Source organism: Pocillopora damicornis, chromosome 5 (assembly GCF_964200805.1).
Source record: "Pocillopora damicornis chromosome 5, jaPocDami1.2, whole genome shotgun sequence".
NCBI classification, from domain to species: Eukaryota; Metazoa; Cnidaria; class Anthozoa; order Scleractinia; family Pocilloporidae; genus Pocillopora; species Pocillopora damicornis.
This window is the reverse complement of record NC_142674.1, coordinates 11138146-11163629: the sequence shown is the minus strand read 5'-3', so window position 1 is coordinate 11163629 and position 25484 is coordinate 11138146. Positions and strand designations below refer to the sequence as shown.

The following is a 25484-nucleotide window of genomic DNA, read 5'->3' as shown; positions in this document are numbered from 1 at the left end:
TAGACCGTAAGTACTTACATACTTTGCTACGTATCTATTTGCAGAATTTGTTTTATTAAACGACATACATATAGGTCATTAACATTGAAGTTGTGAGAAAATAGATCACGATTGAGTTTTTTTTCACGTAATCAGTCCAAAGTGATACTTGTGAGATAAAGTGGTTGAGAGTAATCTAATTTAATCAAAAGGGAACTAACAAACCCTAACTGGCCTCCTTTCCAAGAGTAACATGATTAAAAATATTCAGTCTACCATTCTTGAGTGATGGTGCGCTTATAAATGTTGTTTTCTTTCTTTTTTAACACACCTGCTGGTAACAAACAAACTCGTTAGCCTTTAAGTACTTACCATTCAACTTACCATTCTTGAGTGATGGTGTTGTTTTTATTTCAACGTTCCTGGCCTCCTTTCCAATATAAACATGATTACTTTTTTTATTATCTTATTGATTGTTATCATCCTTTTATCACACATGATGGTAACAAATTAACTCATCAGGTGGTATTTTGCTTCGTATTTATTTCCATAATTTTCCAGAAGAAAAGCAAATCGAAGTATGATCTTGTACATTTAGAAGACAGATAACGATTAATTAATTTATTTATTAGTTTGTTTGTTTACTACACTTTATGATAAACTGAAGAGAATTGTTTGACCGCTGTATTTTACCATAGTATCAAAATAATATGGATTCTTTTGTGTGTTATTAAACTATGGATCAGCAGACCGTGGAACCTCCGAAACCTCCGGAACCTGCAGAACCTGCGGAACCTCCGAAACCCATATGTTTTCTTAAAAGAAAAATCATCAGCTGAAAGAAAACTAAAATGACCTGAACGCTGTCGGAAAGTTCGTTTTGGGGTATAAAAAAGAAAACTTTAAAAGATAAATATTTTTTAATTGTGCTGGACCTTCAACTTAAATTGTGACGACATTTACAGTACTAGTACAAGGGTGTGTAATGTCATCAGGAGTGATCAGCAGTCACCTACCTGAGCTCTAACGGTTTTGTACCGCCATATCCGAATATCGCATCATCTGAAGGCTCTCAGCAAACCTTTAGGCTGGAATTCATTGTCCATTGCGCATGAAAAATTATTCCTTACTCAAAAATAGTCCAGAACTTTTTAAGGTTGAGAGTGCGACTGTTTATTGCCATGCAAATCCCTATATCTCACTCATTGCGCAACGTGAACATATTTGTATATTCACAAATGCTCACTTATGAGTTTGGGTTTCCTGTGTTGGAAGTCAAGGTAGATAAAAAAAATCATATTTCTCTTTTAACGTCACCTTCTTTATACCCGAAATCGAAATCTCGAACAGTATTCAGGTATTTTTAGTTTTAATTTCATTTCCTTACTATTTTTATGTACAAAAAAGTGATGGTTCCATAGGTTCCGTTGGTTCCGCAGGTTCCAAAGGTTCCACCAGTTCTATTGGTTCTGAAGTGTAGCAAATCTCTTTCGTTTCCAAATTTCATGAAACAATTTTCCTCTTCCTCTCCTTCCTCTGTATTTTTTGTATTCACGCACAGCGCGCAGTATTTCAAAAATTAGCCAATCATGTCAAAGAACTCTAACCTTGACATTGGAAAAATGACATTTTTCGCGTACTTTTTATTCTATTTTATTCAATTAAATCAGATTCGAGCTTAGCACCTTCACCGAGAATAAGGATCAATTAATCCCACGCTCTTATCCTTATTAGGAGAACATTGAAAAACAAACAAACAAACAAACAAACAAAAACCAAAGGCAGACCAAATTGGAAAAGAAAACTGTAACTTAGCTTTCCTGGCCATTCTTTCTTTCTTGTCTGGTCTTTCTTTCTTGTCTGAAAATGAAGATTAACGATATCCACGCTAACATCCTTTAGGAAAAGTGCACTAATTAATCTTGTTTACTTCCTTTTATCACTCCGGATGGTAACAAACAAACCTATCAGAATGTAAGTACCCAATTGTTTTAATAACTTAATTTCGATAAAGATTATCCATTAAAAAAGTAACAAAAAGGCGGAACAGAAAGTGAATAGGATTACGTTGGACGCTAGTCACATCATTCTTGGGCAGTTGAATACTGTCGCAATAGCGTGGAATTTCTCGAAAGAAATGTTCTACCTGTATTTTAAAAGATTTTTAGTAACATGTGCACACAGCCGTCGTTCCAAGTCGTTGCGCTGGCAGTGCCCGTGGGCAATCTGAAGCCCTTGGTTCTGATTGGTTACCCGAGCGGGCAAGATAGGCCCATCTTGCTCCCTTGGGATTGCCCGACTAATAAAGCTCGTAAATTTTTAGACAATGTTGGTGATGGAGTCGCAAAAAGTGGCAGAACGAAATCAACAAAGGAAGTAAAAACGGCTGTAGTTTGTTTATTGTGCTGCAAACACAGTTGGCTTCCTTTCCCACCTCTCGAAATCAACGAGTTATTCTTGATTTTTAGTAGACCCAAAGTTATCACAAAAAAAAATGTGGAGCCATTTGAGCATGGGTGCACTGGATAAGTTTCGAATTATTTTTGTATCCCTATGTCTGGTAACAAACAAACTTATCATTCTAAACGTACCCATTTATTGTGCTATTTATTTTTATAACTTCTTGGTCTACTTGGTATTTCTGTAAGCTGAGCCCATCCAGCTAAACTTATCTTAACTTTGGGTTGTATTTTTTTAAATTTAAAATTGAATTTCATTGACTATTCGTTCAGTTTATAACTTGACACATTACATTCGGTCAAGCTAAAGAATGTTATATGACATACCAATGGCATATTACATAGGTTTAACTATATCACAATAATGTTCCACTGATAAGTCGTTGAGCTATGTCATGATTAATAGATGCTCTATATCACCCAAATTTGCATCAGTACTGAATAAGTTGCAAAAGTTATTTGAATCAATTACGGTACTGGCAGCCTTACTGGAGCAACACAGAGAGTTGGTAAAATGCGGAGACTTAAGCAACTCTAAGAAGAGACTGTGTAGTTCTATATTGAACGCTAGAATCGAATTAGATGATGATCAAAACGTCCATATGTTGAAAATTGGATAAAAGGGCAATGTGCTTTAACAGTCGATTTTCTTTTTCAACACTTATAACAAATCTTTGTTTTTCTTTTTCTTTTACCGGCATTTTTCAAAATCAATCGATCTCCAGGCTGTAAGTAACATTCAATGTATTTAGTTACACATATGGCAGAAATTTTATGTATTTACAGGCCAAAATGTGTTTTGAATTGAGCTATAACTTTAAAATCGTTAATTTCTTACTTCTTTTAACTTTTTTTTCCTCATTTGTTACCGGATAAATCAGATGGTAAGTTTTTACTTTCATTATCCAAACGAGCTTTTATCGATAGCTCTTTTTACTCATTTACTCAGGCGCTCAAGGTTGGTGTCGGCTCAGTTCCAAATCGCCGTCAGAGCTCATAAGCATATGCGTAGGGCAAGCTTTTCATATATTTCACATAGAGGCTTAAAGAGCTAGTCATAAGCCATGTGAAAATGCTTTCTTAGATAGCTAGCAGTGCCCATGGGTGAGATGGAATCCTGTCAGTTGACAATGGAATCATAAAATAAAGAGCGATAGTGACCAGTCAAAACCAAGAAAACTTAATCGAGCACGCGCCATTATTGTTGGCATTCTTGATTCTTGTTGAAGTGAATACATTTTCTTTAAAATAAATACTTTATTGACCAAGCTTGTTCAGTAATGATGGATGGATATTAACCTAGTTCTTGGCCTTATAAGCCCTGATGTCCTCCCACTAGGTCAATAAAACATGTGTGGAGTGGATAACATTTTTGCGTGCCTTACAACTGCCTCTCATTTTCTCCATGTAATCCATATGTTAAATAGACTATACTTAAGGTCCATTCGTTGTTCGCCAGGAGGAGTTTACACTTGCTTAAAAATAAATTTTTCGGAGAAGGTGGGGGGGGGGGGGTAAATTTTGAAAAAGAAAAAGATTGAATCATAAAATCGTTCTCTAAAGTAACAGCAACGATTTACGAATCGTTGTGCTCTTCTTTGCATATTATCATTAATGTCTTTAATACCATATCTGGTAAAATAATTAAGCAAGCAGTAGTATCAACAGTAATGTTAAGCGAAAATTAACATTTTTTCCTTTGATCTTTGTTTCTCTAAAAAATCTGCGATGGATTAAAGAGCGTAAGTATTTTATCTTCTTTTTCATGTAGTCTTGCCCTATTTTGAGTATTTCTGTCAGAAAGTCCAGCTCATTACTCGCCCACCAGCCTTCTCCTACGGCCTTCCATGCCTGGTGTGGGAGTGGAATGGTTTAAGGTGTAGAGGAAAATTCGGTTGATCTTTATCACAATTTCTTTTAGCTGTATACACCTTAGCTTTGTCTTTTTATCTATGTTTGCCAACGCCTTATGGGCGGTAATTTCCCTGCACGCGGTGAAGATATCATATTTTTGATCCCCTTACTGCGCTTATGAATTCAGCTGGCTTGCTTCTGTCAGTTGTTCCCGGCTCAAAAGGGACAAAATGAATGATCTTATTAAACTTCTGTACGCCTGTCTGTGACTCCATCGCACAGCAATCACCACGATAAACAATAATGTTGAATGTGCAGCCTTCAAGCTTGTCAGTTTGTAGAGAAAAAAATAAAATGTTGAGTTTATCGGCGCAATAAACCACTCAGTATGTTGGGAGAACACGACAATAGTTTATAAACCATAAGCCAGAGAAAAATAACAAATTATTTCAAAGTTTTGACGTAAGAGAAAAAAAATAAAATATTAAGATACATTCTTGTTACATTGTAAGTAAGAACTGTGTCTTAAGAGTTAATGGTAGTTTGTGTGTTAATCCATTCGCTTTTTTTCTCTTTTCAATTTTCTTTTAATCTGTTGCACTGATCCACATTTGACAAATCAGGGAGTAAGTAACGTTTTCTTTGCATAATAGCGATCAAATCACACTTTCTATTGGTTAATCGGCCTATTAAACCACTTAGTATGTTGGGAAAACACGAGAGTAGTTTGTAAACCATAAGCCAGAGAAAAGTAACAAATCATTTCAACGTTTTGACTTAAGAGAAAAAATTAAAATGTTAAGTTACATTCTTCTTGCGTTGTAAATGAGAACTGTGTCTTATGAGTTAATGGTAGTTTGTGTGTTAATCCATTTTCTTTTTTTCTCTTTTCAATTTTCTTTTAATCTGCTGCACTGACCCACATTTGACAAATCAGCATGTAAGTAACGTTTTCTTTGCTCAATAGCGATCAAACCACACTTTCTATCGGTTAATCGGCGTATTAAACCACTTAGTTTGTTGGAGAACACGACAGCAGTTTGTAAACCATAAGCCAGAGAAAAGTAACAAATCATTTCAACGTTTTGACGTAAGAGAAAAAATTAAAATGTTAAGTTACATTCTTCTGCGTTGTAAATGAGAACTGTGTCTTATGAGTTAATGGTAGTTTGTGTGTTAATCCTTTTGTTTTTTATCTTTTTTCAATTTTCTTTTAATCTGTTGCACTGACCCACATTTGACAAATCAGTGAGTAAGTAACGTTTTCTTTGCATAATAGCGATCAAACCACACTTTCTATCGGTTAATCGGCGTATTAAACCACTTAGTTTGTTGGAGAACACGACAGCAGTTTGTAAACCATAAGCCAGAGAAAAGTAACAAATCATTTCAACGTTTTGACGTAAGAGAAAAAATTAAAATGTTAAGTTACATTCTTCTTGCGTTGTAAATGAGAACTGTTTCTAATGAGTTAAAGGTAGTTTGTGTGTTGATCCATTTGCTTTTTTTCTCTTTTTAATTTTCTTTTAAACTGTTGCACTGACCCACATTTGGCAAATCAGCACGTAAGTAACGTTTTCTTTGCTTAATAGCGATCAAACCACACTTTCTATCGGTTAATTGGCGTATTTAACCACTTAGTATGTTGGGAGAACACGACAGTAGTTTGTAAACCATAAGCCAGAGAAAAGTAACAAATCATTTCAACGTTTTGACGTAAGAGAAAAAATTAAAATGTTAAGTTACATTCTTCTTGCGTTGTAAATGAGAACTGTGTCTTATGAGTTAATGGTAGTTTGTGTGTTAATCCATTTTCTTTTTTTCTCTTTTCAATTTTCTTTTAATCTGTTGCGCTGACCCACATTTGACAAATCAGCATGTAAGTAACGTTTTCTTTGCATAATAGCGATCAAACCACACTTTCTATCAGTTGATCGGCGTATTAAACCACTTAGTTTGTTGGAGAACGCGACAGCAGTTTGTAAACCATAAGCCAGAGAAAAGTAACAAATCATTTCAACGTTTTGACGAAAGACAAAAAATTAAAATGTTAAGTTACATTCTTCTTGCGTTGTAAATGAGAACTGTGTCTTATGAGTTAATGGTAGTTTGTGTGCTAATCCATTCGCTTTTTTTCTCTTTTCAATTTTCTTTTAATCTGTTGCACTGACCCACATTTGACAAATCAGTGAGTAAGTAACGTTTTCTTTGCATAATAGCGATCAAACCACACTTTCTATCGGTTAATCAGCGTATTAAACCACTTAGTTTGTTGGAGAACACGACAGCAGTTTGTAAACCATAAGCCAGAGAAAAGTAACAAATCATTTCAACGTTTTGACGTAAGAGAAAAAATTAAAATGTTAAGTTACATTCTTCTTCCGTTGTAAATGAGAACTGTGTCTTATGAGTTAATGGTAGTTTGTGTGTTAATCCATTCGCTTTTTTTCTCTTTTCAATTTTCTTTTAATCTGTTGCACTGACCCACATTTGACAAATCAGCATGTAAGTAACGTTTTCTCTGCATAATAGCGATCAAACCACACTTTCTATCGGTTAATCGGCGTATTAAACCACTTAGTTTGTTGGAGAACGCGACAGCAGTTTGTAAACCATAAGCCAGAGAAAAGTAACAAATCATTTCAACGTTTTGATGCAAGAGAAAAAATTAAAATGTTAAGTTACATTCTTCTTCCGTTGTAAATGAGAACTGTGTCTTATGAGTTAATGGTAGTTTGTGTGTTAATCCATTTTCTTTTTTTCTCTTTTCAATTTTCTTTTAATCTGTTGCACTGACCCACATTTAACAAATCAGTGAGTAAGTAACGTTTTCTTTGCATAATAGCGATCAAACCACACTTTCTATCGGTTAATCGGCGTATTAAATCACTTAGTTTGTTGGAGAACACGAGAGTAGTTTGTAAACCATAAGCCAGAGAAAAGTAACAAATCATTTCAAAGTTTTGACGTAAGACAAAATATTAAAATGTTAAGTTACATTCTTCTTGCGTTGTAAATGAGAACTGTGTCTTATGAGTTAATGGTAGGTTGTGTGCTAATCCATTTGCTTTTTTTCTCTTTTCAATTTTCTTTTAATCTGTTGTACTGACCCACACTTGACAAATCAGAGGGTAAGTAACGTTTTCTTTGCTTGATAGCAATCAAACCACGCTTTCAATCGGTTAATCGGCGTATTAAACCACTTAGTATGTTGGGAGAACACGACAGTAGTTTGTAAACCATAAGTCAGAGAAAAGGAACAAATTATTTCAACGTTTTGACGAAAGAGAAAAAATTAAAATGTTAAAATACATTCTTCTTGCGTTGTAAATGAGAACTATGTCTTATGAGTTAATGGTAGTTTGTGTGTTAATCCATTTGCTTTTTTTTCTCTTTTCAATTTTCTTTTAATCTGTTGCACTGATCCACATTTGACAAATCAGCTCGTAAGTAACGTTTTCTTTGCTTATTAGCGATCAAACTACACTTTCTATCGGTTAATCGGCGTATTAAACCACTTAGTATGTTGGGAGAACACGAGAGTAGTTTGTAAACCATAAGCCAGAGAAAAGTAACAAATTATTTCAACGTTTTGACGTAAGAGAAACGGCTCGAGCAACTCTTAGGCATCTTTCGTGCCCTCCAAACTTCCCGCGTGCTTCATATCTCGATGAACGCACGCTGACGTATGAACCAATTTTTAAATTTAAGTTCTACAACAAATTTACACTCTCGGTGAGTTTTTCCGAATCCATTCAATTAGGACATTTGTACCGTAAATTGCACAGTAGAAACCGAAGGAGTTTAATGAGAAAAGGCCGCATTAAATCCCCGTGTGTTTCGTTGGAGTGTGCCATTCGAATTTAGTTTTTGTGGAGGAAAGACCAGATTTACATACGTCATTGCAGCAAACAAAAGAGCAAACTCTCACAACTTCAAAATAAAAAAATTGAATTTACTCACATTTTCTTTCCTCGCCGTTTACTTAATGAACAGAGGTAAATCCTCGTACATGAATGAATCGTCGATGAGAGTGAATAATACTTTCCGTTAGATCATCGACTGTTTTTGAAGAAAACATTGTCGTGACAGTCCTAGCCAAACTAGTTCCGTTGTTTTTCAAATGTTCTTGCGCTTTTTTTTTTTTCTTATGCGCTCCCTAATTGACAGGTGTCAGATTGTGACAGATAATTGTAAAAATAATGTTTCAAGGTTTCTTTGGAAGCCTTTTAAATCACCTTTATCGTTACGGAAATGAAAGTGTTTCGGTGAGGCATTTCTCTTTAATTTGCATCACCTCTATTTTAACTACCATTTACTCGCTCAAAAATTGTTCAGTTTATGAAAGATTTTGCCGTATTTACAGCCCTACATCATTCGGGTTCTTTCGGAAAGAATTTCGTCAAGTTTAAAAAAAATAAATATTTATTTACCGGCTAAGGGTAGGTCCGTATGGTGAAAAACTGTGACCTCGGTCTTGAAATGTTTTTCATCATATGGACCTCCCAGCCGGCGAATAACATACATATATCATTTGTGTTTCTGGTTCAAAAGAAAAGGTTGGAAGTAAATGTGGGTGAAAAGTGAAATTTACTATCTATCATTGTAAATATTGGGAAATCAAGGCAATACTGTCTTAAAGAAAACATTAATGATTCCCTCTTTATCAAATGAGGCAAACAGGAATGAGTTTAGAGTGACATAACTAAGCCAAGACTGCCACCGTCATTTTGGATATCCACTTGGGTAAATTTTGGTCACGTGCTAGGCAACGTATAATCAAGAACAAGATAGAATTTCATTTCAGGCCTATTTATCCATTTTGTGATGTATAACTTTCGCATTTTCGTACGTAATATCTATTTAGAATCTTCAAATTGTCTTGAAACTTAAAAGAAAATTGTTCTTTAAAAATTCACTGGAAATCGGTAGCCAAAATTATTTGGTTAGGTGTTATTTGATTTTCGTGTTAACCTGTAATTTCTTCAGTAGCCGGGACCTTTTGTTGCTCCACACAGGAAAACACACGATACGAAATGTAATGATCGGTTTTGTCCCTAAAATCACGCTATAACAGAAAAAGCTTTTGAGCACCTGTAAAGCTCCGAGCGCCTCGGAGTAAGTGATATTATTAATGAATCTTCGGGTTGTTTTCAAGCTCAAGGATTGTAAATTACAATTTTATGGAAAACGAAGGTTGTTCTCTTATTTAATTGTGAATCCTCGCTCGCCTGTCGCTAGCTCCGCTTGTTGAAACTAATACGAAAAAAATAAACTCTTTTAAGATTATCATTGGCTTCTATTTCACCTCTCCACTATTCTTAGCAACAAAGGTCGCCATTTCGTTTGTTTATTACTCGCAAAAAACTATCAAATGGCCTCAAAAGCCTGAAATTGAAAAAAGTTTACAGGAATCGACCAATCGAGCGAGCGACCGACCGAGCGAGTGCCATTCTCCACATCATATCTACAACTCGCTCTTGCGCATGCGCGCAATTCACGAGTTAAAAACGAAATGTTAAGTTACATTCTTCTTGTGTTGTAAATGAGAACTGTGTCTCATGAGTAAATGGTAGTTTGTGTGTTAATCCATTTGCTTTTATTTCTCTTTTCAATTTTCTTTTAATCTGTTGCACTGACTCACATTTGACAAATCAGGGTGTAAGTAACGTTTTCTTTGCTTAATAGCGATCAAACCACACTTTCTATCGGTTTATCGGCTTAATTAACCACTCAGTATGTTGGGAGAACACGAAAATAGTTTGTAAACCATAAGCCGGGGAAAAGTATCAAATAAGTTAAACGTTTTAACGTTAGAGAAAAAGTTAATGTTTAGTTACATTCCTCTTGTAAATAGGAACTGTCTTATGAGTTAATGGTAGTTGTGTGTTAATCTATTTGCTTTTTTTTTCTCTTTTCAATTTCCGTTTAATTTGTTGCACTGACCCTCATCTGACAAATCAGGGAGTGAGTAACGTTTTCTATGCTTAATAGCGATCAAACTACACTTTCTGTCGGTTTATCAAATTAGTTAAACGTTTTGACGTAAGGGAAAAATTTAAAATGTTAAGTTACATTCTTCTTGCATCGTAAGTAAGAACTGTGTCTTATGAGTTAATGGTAGTTTGTGTGTTAATCCATTTGCTTTTATTTCTCTTTTTATTTACCTTTTACTCTGTTGCACTGACCCACACTTGACAAATCAGCTGGTAAGTAGCGTTTCCTTTGCTTAATAGCGATTACACCACAACTTGTATTGGTTTATCGGCGCAATGAACCAATTAGTATGTTGGGAGAACACGACAAAAGTTTGTAAATCACAAGCCAAAGAAAAGTATTAAATAAGTCATAAGTTTTTACGTCAGAAAAAAATAGATTGTTGAGTTATATTTTACTTGCGTTGTAAATAAGAACTGTCTCATGAATTAATGGTAGTTTATGAGCTAATTTATTCGTTATGGTTTCTCTCTTTTCATTTTCCTTTTGATGTTACACTGACCCACATTTGACAAACCAGGGCGTAAGTAACGTTTTCTTTGCTTCATAGCGATTAAACCACCACATTTTCTATCGGTTTATCGGCGCAACAAACCATAAGCATGTTGAGAGGCACCGTCCCCCTCCCTCGAATTTGTGTTACACAATAGGCGCCCCTCTTGAGTAAGCACTCTCATTCCAATAAGCGCCCATATTTAGTTTCAGTGATAGCATGCTCATCTTCCTTGAAATTCTCAATTAAAGCCCCAGTACAAAAACAACCATCTGATATAAATAAGCGCCCTCTTTCAAATAAGCGGCCACCTCTGAGGTAACAAAGGTAAATACGCACCCGGGCGCTAAATCGAATCATTACGATACTTAACCTTAGCAACACGTGAGATAAGAAGCGATAAAACAAAACAAAAAATACATTTGTCTGTTAGCCATGACAACTTTAAGGAATGTGCATTTCTAACTGATACATATTTTTTTAGACATGGTTTGATGCTACCCTGGTTCAAAGATTTTATAAATATAACCGAGAAATGACAATTCATAGACCCAAAGTTTCGACACTCCCGTCTCGTGCCTTCATCAGGGTTGATCTAATTGCTGCGACAAGAGGTCCTTTTATATTCTCACTAATTTCCTGCCTAAATGAAGGCACTAGACTGGGGTGTCGAAACATAGGGTCTATGGATTGTAACTTCACGGTCACATTCATTAAATCTTTTAACCAGAGTAGCATCAAACCATGTCTGATTGTCCATCTGGTTGCCTTGTGAACTTTAATATAATATATGTTTTTTTTTTTCTTGTTACCTACCTTAACTGGCAAACAGATCGTAAGTATGATTTTTTCAATAGTAATTTGGAGGGTTTCAGTTGTCATTTGCCTGCCTACAACAGCAATAAAAATCATGTAGCACAACGTTATTTAGTCTTGGCAATAGTTTAAATTGCATTTTTTTTTTACTATCATTATTAAGAATAAATATATGAATGTGAAATCATAATTACAAATATACATGTCCTTTATATATATATACATGTTTTTCGTTTTGCTTCCGAACCTATGATTGGAAATTGAATTACGTTGTCTTTAACTGGGCTCTAATAAAGATTAGTATTCAAGGTGGAAGTTAAGCAATAAAAGATCCTGTATGATCCCGTTGTCCAATTTGGTTAAAGCTTTAATGGTATGTGTAGAAGACCACAAAACTGAGATTTCATCGCTTTGAAACTAAGAGTTAAGGTCATAATTAGATAAATGTTTTTGCACTAAACCAATCTGTTGATCAGAAGTTCTGGACGACTTACAAATGAATATAAACCCACTCGTTACTGAACTAATTTAATTCATTTTTTTTTCTGTTGACTTTTTTCATTTCACTCCTTGGCCTTGGTATTTGACGAAAACGATTAGGACGTAAGTACAAATTTATATTTTAGTCTGTAAGGATAATTTATTCCTGGTTTATGTCTTGATATGTTAATAGACTTTGACAGACATTTGGTACGTCGAAAGAGCATGTGTTCCGAGATCGACCATTCACTGGTGTCCAAATAAACGCCTTGCTTTATGGGTTAAGTTTCTGGACATCATTTGGCCATGTATCGGATAAACTAGACCCGTGGCTTGTGGTTAGCTGTGATAAGAGTAATCATCCAAACACACAGGAGCCAGTAATACCCATGGGAATTGTAAATTATATATTGCTTATAGTTTTGAGATTATTGAATGTGTATTTTCGCCTCATTTTCCGTTCTCTCGACCCGCTTATTTTAAAGTTTGTTGGTCCTCCCACACATGTAACTAAAATCACTTATTTCTCTTTCCCTACAATGCTGAAAACTTAGCGGGTAAGTTTCCTTGGTTGGTTGTAGAAATAGCTACAACATACATATATACGTAATGCATTTCCCTTATACCGTGCTGATAAACCGAAAAAAGGAGCAAAGTTTATAGACTTAGTCTCTGTCTAAAGATTTGAAAAGGATCATTTCCTGCATTTTCTTGGATAAAATCAAAATAAATTTTAAATCTTCGGCAACGTTTATTTACCAAAGGATAAATTTTTTCTACACGTTAAGTAGAAACTATCAGCACAAAATGGTGCCGCATAGAGTGCATCATGTCTCCAGTTCTTGCTGTAGGTGAGGCTCTTTAGGGATTGTCTGCCATTTTTTTCTTTTTCTATGGCTAAAACAATGGACCTGTCACATGTTTACATGTTTATCTGGGGCACAGGTGATGAATGAAAAAAGAAATGCGCAACATCGGCATGATAGGGCTTTAAGTGCCGCTCTCGCCAAGAGCGGTCCTCTCGACTTCCCGTCGGAAGCTTATGAACGAACGAAGTTTGAACGGTCAAAAGGAGATCTTAGTCAATTTCTAGAATCATGTAAATGATCTTTGACACCAGCGCAATTGAGCAAACACGACATAGATTTGCGTTGTTTTTAAGAAGCTGGTGGATGGAAGCTAGAGATATACCCGCGGGTTTGAGGCAATCCGTGACCTCATTGGTGTATAAACTATGCACAGATATGCTTTATCAGCCCGATTAACGCCTGCATTTTGAGAATTCTTTTGCACAAAGTAGTGAATTTTTGATATGCAAATTGAGCTCGAAGACAAGGGTCTCCTCTGATCCGCTGACGCTGGTATGAAAAATATTTCAGCTGAAGTTTCCATATTTTGTCTGTGAACTAACTGAATACATCTTGTAACTTTTATCAAGATAGAATTCCGTGAGCTACATTGTTGCAGTCGCCGCGCGCTGGACGAAATCTTTGAAATTTACACTTTCGATCGCTGTCCATAGGGGTGGTCTGGCCAAAAACCATTTTTGACTTGTGGCGACGCAAAAAAAGAGAATTGGAGAACAACTAAACTATTTTTGAAACATGTGCCCTAAACGCTTTTCATGGGCAAAAAATAAAAGAAAACTTTTTTCCGACGGGAAGTCGAGAGGACCGCTCTTAGCGAGAGCGGCACTTAAGTGTTTTAAAATTTCGGTGTAAAACTGAAATTTAGAAATGCACCCTATCCTTGAAAAAAATTCGCGTTTATTTTTGAAAGACTTATTGTCTTACGCAGGATCCTGCTCTGGGAAATAGACGCTAATACTCTCTTCCAATGAGAAAATAGAGTACTTGAAAACGATTCTTTTTAAGAAGTGAGTTAAAAATTTAGATGTAGCGCTGCATTTGAGCTACGCCATTTGTATAGTTAATTGCACATCTTTTCTTATCTCTTCCTTTTTGCCTAGAAAAAACTGAAGGTAACTATCAATATCATCCGTTCCTGTGACTGAAGTGTACTCCAGTGTGTCAATATAAACTCAATGATCACCGATCTGTTACTATTGAAATATTTTCATTCAAAACGATATTAGTTTTGTGGGCAGCTGTGTCAGCATAATGACAGTGATTGTTGTTTGTCTGCCAATATCAAGGTCCCCTAATGAAAGATGTTTGTGCGATCATCACCAGATGTCATTGATGTTGTTCAATTGTTTGTTTGATTTAACAAAACCTGTTGTATAATTATTTACTTTAACAGAGAGCATTGACATAACGAACAAAGTGCTAAGGTCAAAATAAATAAATAAATGATTAGATTAATAAATGACTTTGTTTGAATTATTTTTCCCTTTCATGGTATTCTTTCCGGATTTATAAGCGGGTGAGTGCATGTTCAGTCAATTACATGTACGAAGAGTATGGTGTGTGTAGCCTATTGATGCATGGTTAAGCTATTCATCTCCTAACTGAGTGTGCAATCTTTCTTTTCATGTTCACCTAACATCCTCATCCTAACAGATTGTAAGTAGGCATATTTTAACTGTTATTTATAGGTAATAAAGATGGTTAATCAAACGAATAGTTTCCACTCAGAAAACGGAGACAAGCTAAAGTGTTTTTCTGTGGATCAGAACACGAGTGTACAAAGATGCAGCATTGAAGCAAACTCTTAACTGTTATAACGATCAAATTCCGATGTTTCAGGCCTCAGCCATCTTCTGGTAGGGCTTTAAAAGCAAAAGTTGAGAATTCAAAACTGACACCACTAAAATCCGAGTTTCTTTCTTTGAAAATTTTTACGTAGTCATCTATTTGAGCAATCGAAAACAGTGCCATTTTCCAGGGCTGAAATGATAAATTCCTGCAGGATGTTGGGAAAACACGAATGAGATGGGATCGGGAGCGGCAAGGCATCAATCTTTTCAACTTGGAGACTTTGGTTTGAAGCCTCCTTATAGATTAGGAAGTGACGATATCGACAAAAATAATTGTTTCTTTAGTATCCTTTACGGCAAGCTTCAGATTGATGCAACAGGGAAACGATTTCTCATATCGCTTTTTTCACTCAACTGATTGTTTTCAAAGGTTGCATGGCCTGGTCATCGTGGAGCGCTGGTTGCAAAGGGTGCGTTAAGACTAGGCAAAGAGTCGGTAAGTGACAAGACGAAACTTTTAAAAGCGCATTTGTAGGTTTTCACCATTGTTTACAGCTTCAAAAAACTGCATGACGTAAATAAGCTGTTATTTAAATAAGTGAATTCTTATGTATTGATGGCAAAATAGATGGCAATCAAAGTCATGGGCATTACACCATGAATAATGGATTGATAACCAAACTTTTATATATTTTTAAGCTATATTTAAGCAAAATTCAATGCTAATTTCTTAAGCGGATAATTTGGCGGGAATTTCGATACTTCTCAATAAATGGCTTCTCTGAATGAAAAAAAAATAAATAAATAAAAGCTGACTAAGGCCTAACTATTATCACTTTTGAAAGATTATATGGATAACCTTACTTCTAGAATTCAACTGCTCAAGAACTCAGGAAACACGACCTTGTAAATGTAAGTGGTTTCATGTATGAGGAAAAAGTAAAGCACTCATGCTCTGGATGAAAATGTTGCAAAATATTACTCAGCTGTCCTATTATTACCTTCCACAATCTAAAGGATCATGGCGAGTACGGAATTGGAAACTTTTTTTTTTGTTGGACCTTTATTTCTTTCCGATTAGATCCGTCGAAATGAGAAAAGACTACGGTTGCAGTCTTTTCTTAACAAACATTTTAGTTGCCATTTTTTTCATTTTTACAGCAGCAGGAAGCTGAGGAAAAGAAGGAATTTCACCAAGGGGGTGGGCGACGGTTGAAAGGAAGGAGAAGGGAGGGAATGGGCCATTAGTTATACATTAATCATTACTTTCCTTTTCAAAAATAAAGGTCCTCCTGAAATTAATTCTCGGCGAGAGAAGTCTGTCAAATTTAATTCAACCCTTCAAATGGATTGTCTTGTGAAGGGTTTTCCTAAACCAGAGGTGAATTGGACAAGAGATGGAAAGCTACTTAATACCACGAACAAGCTCACCATTAAACAAGTGACTTATGGAGACGCTGGCCAATATACATGCAGTGCCAAGAACAGTGAAGGGAAAAGTGAAGAAGCTTTTTGGGTTACAGTTACAGGTAAATGTTAGTTTACTTTTTCTCTTCCAGTTACTCTTTTCATTTTCTGTTCTATGTTTTTTTTTCTTCTCTTATTTCACCTTTTTTGAATTGTGCTTCTTAATTCCATGGCCAGGTCCTCCTGAAATTAATTCTCGGCGAGAGAAGTCTGTCAAATTTAATTCAACCCTTCAAATGGATTGTTTTGTGAAGGGTTTTCCTAAACCAGAGGTGAATTGGACAAGAGATGGAAAGCTACTTAATACCACGAACAAGCTCACCATTAAACAAGTAACTTATGGAGACGCTGGTCAATATACATGCAGCGCTAAGAACAGTGAAGGGAAACGTGAAGCAGCTTTTCGGGTTACAGTTACAGGTAAATGTTAAATTACTTTTTCTTTTCTAGTTACTCTTTTCATTTTCTGTTTTTTTCCCCCCCCCCCCTTTTTTCACCTCTTTTGAATTGTGCTTCTTAATTCCATGCCCAGGTCCTCCTGAAATTAATCCTCAGCTCATCAATCAGTCGGTCACATACAATTCACCTCTTCAGTTTAATTGCTCTCTAAGAGGTTTTCCTACACCTGAGGTACACTGGACTAAGGATGGGATGCATCTTGGAAAAAAGAACACTCTCACGATTCGTCAAGCGAGGTTTGAAGACTCCGGCGAATACACATGTAGCGCTAAAAACCCCATTGGAAGCAAGAAATCAACTTTTTGGATTGAAGTGAAAAAAGGTACAGTTCTCATTCATATAAATGAGAAAGAGTTATGGTTCATGATTGAAACAAATGCTCAATTTTATTACTACAAAGATTAAAAAATAAAGACGATTCTCACTTTCTGAATCACAGAAAAGAAGAAGAAAGTTGATTAAGCAGACGAAAAAATCTTCTTCCTTTTTTTTTCAATTTTTCTTATTTAATTTTTTTTTCTTCTTGCGTGTGAGAAGGGGGGAGGGGGCTGGGTGGCTTCTAATCTACAACTGCCATATTTGTAATTTGTGTTTATATGCTTGCTTTGCAGTTCCACCCCGTGTTAGTAATGAGTTTATGAATTTCACCATCACATTCAACTCCACATTTACAAAAGAGTGTTATTTGAGAGGTGACCCACAAATATCTGTCAACTGGACCAAGGATGGAGTGCTACTTAGTAAAAACAACACCTTGATTATTAGACAAGCGACGCTTAAAGATAAAGGCTATTATGAATGTACTGCTAAAAATGATTATGGCAAAGCTAACTCTTTCTTCTGGATCGATGTCACAGGTAAACTCTAGACTGTAGTTTATGTCATTTATCGGACTTGTAATTTAACAAAGCGTTTGATTTTGAAGTTTAAGCCAAATTTGATAGACCTATTTTGTTCTCTCTCCTCGTCCATTTCCTAAAAAATATCGACGACCAAGGAACTAAGAAGTCATGATCTTATGACACATTTTCATTAGTGTTGAAGGTAGTTCATCAACTTGGCTATGAGTTTGTCATTACCTAAATATTGATGTTGAAGTTGGAAAGAGATTTTAAAGGAACATTCATATAATTTGTTTCAAATTGTAGCGGCCGACACAAGCGAAACAAATTTTCAACGACAATTATGAGTTTCGCAAATGAAGACACACTATGAAGCGAGGATATATATTACGGGCAAGCCTTCAATCGTTTATTTAACGTAGTCGAGGTATCCAAATATGAAATTATAAGGAAGAAGCTAAGCTAAATTCTAATATAGGAACCAACATTTCAATCATTCCGATATAAAGGCAAGATCCAAAGACTAGCTAAAACTCAAAAACAAACTCACAGAAAGACTTTCTAGAAAGGATAAAGGAGAACCGCTTGAAAACGATAAGTAAAATGACAGATTTCTTTTCTTTTTTTAATTACAGAATGCAAATGTTCGATGTTATTTGATCATCATTGCCTAATAACTTTTGGAATTCAATATATACTCTTAAAAAAATTAAACTGATAGTCATTGAACATGTATTGGTATTAATTTTCGCGTCGCTTTAATTTCGCGATTTTCGCGAGTTAAAAAAACACGAGAACTTAAAGCGACGCGAAAAAAAATCCCGCGAACTTTAATGTCGCGAAATTTAATACCCTCCTACATCTTTTATTTGTACGATTTAATGAAGAAACGTATGTCTACGTATTGTGTATAATGTGTAAAAGCTTTATGGCATGCCTACATATGACGAATAACAGGGAATTTCCAATCCTCTTTGCACTAGTGGAGATCTTCTGTGGTTCTTGCCGATGACTTTAGCACAAACAACCCCTCCTCCGAGTAGAAAAAAGCGTGTTTCTCTGGAAATTTCCCAGGGCAAGTGACCAACAGTAAAGTCGGCAAGACGGCCTCGAAGGCGCTTGGTCTCGGCAATAGCATGGCGATCATAACAGTTATTTATTTCGTAGCAGTATTTCAATTGCTCTCCAATAATCGGACTCCAAACCTCTTTATAAACGTGAAACCCGCGGAGACCGCACTTAAACGAATACATGATAGACCCACTGTGATCTCTGCTCGCCATTTCAAGATCTGGTGTGTTTGCTGTTCCTCTCAATGTGGGTGTTCTGTTGTAGTCCATTGTATTGTAACAGCTAAAGGTAACACGTGGTGTTTGTACACTGAGATTGGAAATCAACAACGACAAAAAAACACAACAGTCTCTCTGTTCCCTTCATTAGCGTTACAGCGCTGCGAAGACGCACCACATTCTGGTTTTAGTTTCTTTGGCAAAATGTCTTTGTTTCGTTGCGGTTTCTCGGTTCAATAGAAAAAAGTAACAGAACGTCCAAACAATCCTGACGCCTCTGAAGATCTGGAAATTGCTGTTCCGGCTTACTTAAGAAAGCACTCCCCTGGACAATTTCGAATATTATGCAGTGGAATCGTCCGTTGCGAGCTTGGTGAATCCTAACTCGACTGAAGGTTCCTCGGGTACTTCAGCAGCAAGAAAACTTGGAATATACCAACACTATTCGCCTGAAACGCACGCCAAGATTGGGAAATATGCCAGTGAGAATAGTAATTCGAAAGCCATCAATCATTTCAAGGAGGACCTCCCAACATTAAAGGAAAGCACTGCAAGAACTTTCAAGCGGGCTTATGAGAAGAGACTACGCGCGGAGAAGAAAAAAAGTAACACAGACGCGACTGTCATTGCTATCCCGAGTGACACATGTAGGTGACCGCCAATACTCCGTGACCTGGACAGTAAATTAATCTCTCTTCTTAAGAGTATTAGAAACAGAGGTGGAGTAGTTAATTTCTGTCTTGTGAAGGAAACAGCGCTGGCGCTTGTTGATAGTAATAAGACGCCATATTTAAGAGAATTTGAGCCTACAGTGACTTGAGTGAAGTCCATTTATAGGCGTTGCAATTTTACTTGCCGGGCTGAAAAACCACTCGTCCTCCAGTTCCCAGAGGGATGTTTGAAGAATGTAAACTTACATATCTCACTGACATTAACAAGATGATTACAGAGGACAAGATTCCTCCTGCATGAAGAGCATCGTCAGTTCCAATTAAAGGTTTGACTGATAAGATAAGAGAAGCATCACTTTCACCTTCGTCATCACTTTATCAGGAGAATTATTACCCATGCAAGTCATATACCAAGGGAAAACATCAGCCAGCCAACCAAGAGGTTTTAAATTCCCCAGAGGATTCGCGATTTCCCAGAATCCGAAACATTACTCTAATGAAGATGAAACTCTAACATTGATGGATAAAGTAATCGTCCCCTTTGTCGAGAGGAAAAGAAAGGAGCTCAAATTGGTGCCAACTCAAAAACCTCTGCTGATCTGGGATGTGTTTAGGGGCCAAAAAACCGCAAAGGTTTTGAAGAAACTGGCATCACTAAATATTGCGATTGTGTCGGTGCCCACTAACATGACCCACTTCTTTCAGCCTCTGGATCTCACCGTCAATGGGTAGGCCAAGAGATTTATGAAGGACAAGTTTACGACATGGTAATCAGACGAAGTAAAGTAGCAGATAAAATTGGGAGGCGACAGCACTGATACTAATGTGGATCTGCGACTAACAGTCCTAAAATCACTTCATACCGTCTGGTAGGTGGACCTTTACAACCACCTGATTAGTCCTGTTGGTGTGCGACACATTGCAAAAGAGTGGGAGAAAGTCGGGATCTCCAGCCTCTTAGATGGATAGACGGATCTCCCTCCAGAAGACCCGGTCACTGACATTGAACTCGCCCTAGAAATTGATTAGAGGCCCAGGACCTCCTGCCGATGGTAGACATTGCTCTAGTCTAATTTACCGCTACGGTGTAAATATGTATTATACAATAACAAAGAACGTTATGAATAAGGATAATGTTTTTGACTATGCCTATGGTACACGATGCGGTTTCTATAATTTGGTTTTGTTATGAGTTGCTGATTTTTAGCAATAAGAAGTGTAAGATAATAATAAAATTCACGAAATAAATTTTTTTTTTCATTTTCGCGAAAATTGATTCACTAAAAAAATAATTTGCACCCAAATCGCGAAAATAAGGACCCGCGAAATATGCAGACCTTTTTTCGCGAAATTAGGTGCCCGCGAAAACTAGTACCAATAAAGGTATGTTTTTAACATCACACTCAACAACCAAACAGAAAAGGATGAATGTTATTGAGACAACTGGGACAACTGAAGGGCAAACAATATCTTCATATGCTAAACGCGAAGAAAACCTTTGGAAAAAATTGACCTTAGTCAAAAATAGACTTGAACATCGCATTTTTTGTTTTGAGTTTGTTGTTGTTGTTTCGTCGTTTTATCAAAGGTTGGGTAAATGAGGTTAAACTGGACTATACAAACCTTATTAACTTTGTTTGTTTGTTTGTTTTAAATCAAGCATCTCCCCAGATTATAGAGCCTCCGATAAACCAGTCTGTAACCGAGGGAAACTCTGTGAACTTTAGTTGCCGAGCCTCAGGTGTGCCAACACCAACATTGGTCTGGGTTTTTAATAATGCTGACCTGCCATCTGGTATCAATCAATTCAATCACGAGGGGGAATCATTTCTGGAATTTTTAAGCGTCACAAAAGGGATGGAAGGCACTTACAAGTGTGAAGCGAAAAATAAAGAAAATACAACTAGTTCTTCTGCATCCCTGCGTGTTTACGGTAAGTTTAATGATAATTACGATAACGATAACGATGACGATAATGATGACGCTGACCGTGACGATGACGTCGACAATAACTATGGCGATGACCATGACATGACGCTGACTCTGAACTGATGCTGACGATGAGGGTGACGAATGTGGGCCAGGATTTTAATCAATTGCCTTTTTCCTAACGTAGGAAAAGCCTCTGCTCAAGTTGTTCCAGGTCAGTATTCAGCACTCATATCAGGAGACAACTTCACATTGACCTGCATCATCAACGAAGAAACAATTAATGTAACTTGGAAGAAAAAAGGAAGCGCACCACCCGAAAGAGCAAAGATTGATACACGATTCGATGACAAAAAGAGTAAACTTGTTATAACTGAAGTTGTGAAGGAGGACAGTGGTGTGTATTCTTGTGAGGCACGTAACAAGCTCGGTTTTGTTGCCCGTTCCTCTGTAGAAATAAACGTCAAAGGTAAGCTGGTGTTATCGTTGTGTCTCAAAAAAACATACAACTTTACAGATTAAAAATATATTTCCAAATCGATTAAAAAATTTTTTTTAGTTAAAGAAGAAACGAATATGGGTCACACGACCTAATTACACGAAACTACCTCTCATCGCTCTACGAACTTCAGATATTTCGCTTTAAGAGCAGGTGTCGATCACGGGTCAAATAATGTGCCAAGCTATAACAAAGCTACTCCAAACAACTTGAATTTTGTTATTACTTTTACTACCGTCGAGATTGTCTAATGGCCATATATTTATCTTACACAATAAACTAAGCAAGTGCCACGAGTTATGCAAAGTTTCAACACTTTGTGGTATTACATTGGGTGGCTTCTAATTTTGTAATTTGTGTTTATATGCTTAATTTGCAGTTCCACCCCGTGTTAGTAATGAGTTTAGAAATCTCACCATTGCATTTAACTCCACATTTACAAAAGAGTGTTACTTGAGAGGTGATCCAGAAGTATCTGTCAACTGGACAAAGGATGGAGTGCTACTTAGTAAAAACAACACCTTGATTATTAGACAAGCGACATTGAAAGATAGAGGCAATTATGAATGTACTGCTAAAAATGATTATGGCGAAGCAAACTCTTCCTTCTGGATCGATGTCACAGGTAAACTCTGTATTGTAGTTTACGTCATTTAGCAAATTGGAACTTAAAAATGCGTTTGTTTTTGAAGTTTAAGCCAAATTTAAATGGACCTCTCTTTTACTCTCTTTTCATCCATTTCCTTTAAAAATATCAATGACCAAGGAACTAAGGAGTCATGATCTTATGATACATTTTCATTAGTGTGAAAGGTAGTACATCAACTTCGATAGGAGTGTATCATTACGTCAATATTAATGATTGAAGTTGGAAAGAGATTTCAAACGAACATTCATATAACTCGTTTCAAATTACCAACATAGTACTCTTTTTTCTAGAAAAGGGTTCCTGGTCACGTGCAGTTGATTCTGACTTACACACACCCAGATTGCAAATGAAGCTAAATCCGTGACCAAATAAATAACTAAAAATACCTCCCGCTATAGAGAAATTCCAAATGCTGTGGTCCACTCTAACATTTTATCCGTGAACTCATGTTAAAATACGCAATTTGGATACATCAAATGACAGATTTCCTTTCTTTTTTTATTTCAGAATGCAAATGTTTTACATTGTTTTGATCATCATCGCCTAATAGCTTTTGGAATTCAATATAAACTGTTAAAAAAGGGAAACTGATAGTCATTGAACATTTGTGTTTTTAACATCACACTCAACAACCAACAAGAAAAGGATGAATGTTATTGGGACAACTGGGATAACTTAAGGCTAAACGATATCTTTTTATGCTGAAATCGAAGCAAACCTTTGGAAAAATTGACCTTGGTCAAAAATAGGCTTGAATATCACGTGTTTTGTTTTGATTTTGTTGTTGTGGTTGTTTCGTCGTTTTATCAAAGGTTGGATAAATAGGGTTAAAATGGACTATGCAAACCTTATTAATTTTGTTTGTTTGTTTGTTTTGTAATTTAAGCATCTCCCCAGATCACAAAGCCTCCAATAAACCAGTCTGTTACCGAGGGAAACTCTGTGAACTTTAGTTGCCGAGCCTCAGGTGTGCCAACACCAACATTAGTCTGGGTTTTTAATAATGCTGACCTGCCATCTGGTATCAATCAATTCAATCACGAAGGAGAATCATTTCTGAAATTTTTAAGCGTCACAAAAGGGATGGAAGGGACTTACAAGTGTAAAGCGAAAAATAAAGCAAACACAACTGGTTCCTCTGCAACACTGCGTGTTTACGGTAAGTTTAATGACGATAACGATAACGATAACGATAACGATAACGATAACGATAACGATGACGATGACGATGACGATGACGATAACCGTAACGATGACGCTGACCGTAACAATGACGCTAAATATTAATGATTAAAGTTGGAAATAGATTTCAAATGAACATTCATATAACTTGTTTTAAATAACCAACATTAATATTTTTTTTTTATTCAGAGAAGGGTTCCTGGTCACGTACAATTTGATTCTGACTTACAAACACCCAGATTGTAAATGAAGCTAAACCCGTGACCAAAGAAATAATTAAAACATCTCCCGCTATTAAGAAATTGCAAATCTTGTGTTCCACTTTAACATTTTTATACGTGAACTCATGTAAAACGTGGATATTTCTGGAGCAAGCAATCTCATCATAGAAGGAGACAGTTTGAACCTGACGTGTACTTTTTCTCTTCCATTTACTCGTCTCATTTTCTGTTCTTTTTAACGCCGTCGATAACCATGGCAATGGAGAACACGTGACGCTGACACTGAACTGATGCTGACGATGAGGGTGACGAATATGGACCAGGATTTTAATCAATTGCTTTTTTCTTGATGCAGGAAAAGCCTCTGCTCAAGTTGTTCCAGATCAGTATCCAGCACTCACAGCAGGAGACAACCTCACATTGACCTGCATCGTCAACGAAGAAACAATGAATGTAACGTGGAAAAAAGATGGAGACTCACCACCCGAAAGAGCAAAGATTGATACACGATTCGATGACAAAAAGAGTAAATTTGTCATAACTGAAGTTGTGAAGGAGCACAGTGGTGTGTATTCTTGTGAGGCACGTAACAAGCTCGGTTTTGTTGCCCGTTCCTTTGTAGAAATAAACGTCAAAGGTAAGCTGGTGTTACCGTTGTGTCTCAAAAAAAACAACAACAATAACTTCACCGATTAAAAAATATAATTCCAAATCGATTAAAACTATTTTTTAGTTAAAGACGAGACGAATATGGGTCACACGACCTAATTACTTCAAATTACCTCTTATCGCTCTATGAACATCAGGTATTTCGTTTTCAAGAGCAGGTGTCAATCACGGTTTAAATAATGTGCCAAGCTATTCCAAAACTACTTCAAGCAACTTGAATTTTACTAATACTGTTACAACCGGCCAGATTTGTCGGAAAAAACCTCAAAGGCAAGCTGGCGTTACCGTTGTGTTTTAAAAAAAATCATGCAACTTTACCGATTAGATTTCCAAATAGAGTATTTCCAAATAGAGTAATCCTATTTTTCAGTTAAAGACGAAACGAAAATGGGTCACACGACCTATTTACATGAAATTACCTTGCATCACTCTATGAACATCAGGTATTTCATTTTTTTGAGCAGGTGTCAATCACGGTATAAATAATGTACCAAGCTATTCCAAAGCTACCCCAAACAACTTGAATTTTATTAGTACTGTTACAATCGTCGAGATTTGTCTAATGGCCGCATATTTATCCTACACAATTAGCTAAGCAAGTGCCACGAGCTATGCAAAGTTTCAACAATTTGTGGTATTACATTGGTGGAACAGTGGCGGCAGCGATTATCATTTCGTTGATTGCCTGGTATTTCTGCAAGCGTCGAAGGACAGGTGACGTCCATTTTTCTGTTATTTCAGATTTCTCTGACTGAAAGTAAAAGAAGGAAATATTTAAACTTATTCACATGTCCACTAGGGCGGGGGGGATGGGGAACACTGAGCTAAGAGTCTAAAAGTAGAGATATTTTTATAAGAATAACTCGCGTG

General features: G+C 36.4%; 1 protein-coding gene across 1 annotated transcript; it reads left to right on the top strand.

Annotated features, from left to right (window-relative positions):
* Positions 1-13704: 13704 nt before the first annotated feature.
* On the top strand, positions 13705-25209 carry LOC149045209 (matrix-remodeling-associated protein 5-like). The gene is made up of 9 exons (XM_089205864.1): positions 13705-15233; positions 15608-15649; positions 16024-16266; positions 16382-16624; positions 16737-16985; positions 17275-17520; positions 21126-21398; positions 24301-24582; positions 25079-25209. Exons 1-9 carry the CDS (start codon positions 15173-15175, stop codon positions 25207-25209), a joined length of 1770 nt encoding a protein of 589 aa, XP_089061990.1. The 5' UTR covers positions 13705-15172.
* Positions 25210-25484: the final 275 nt, after the last annotated feature.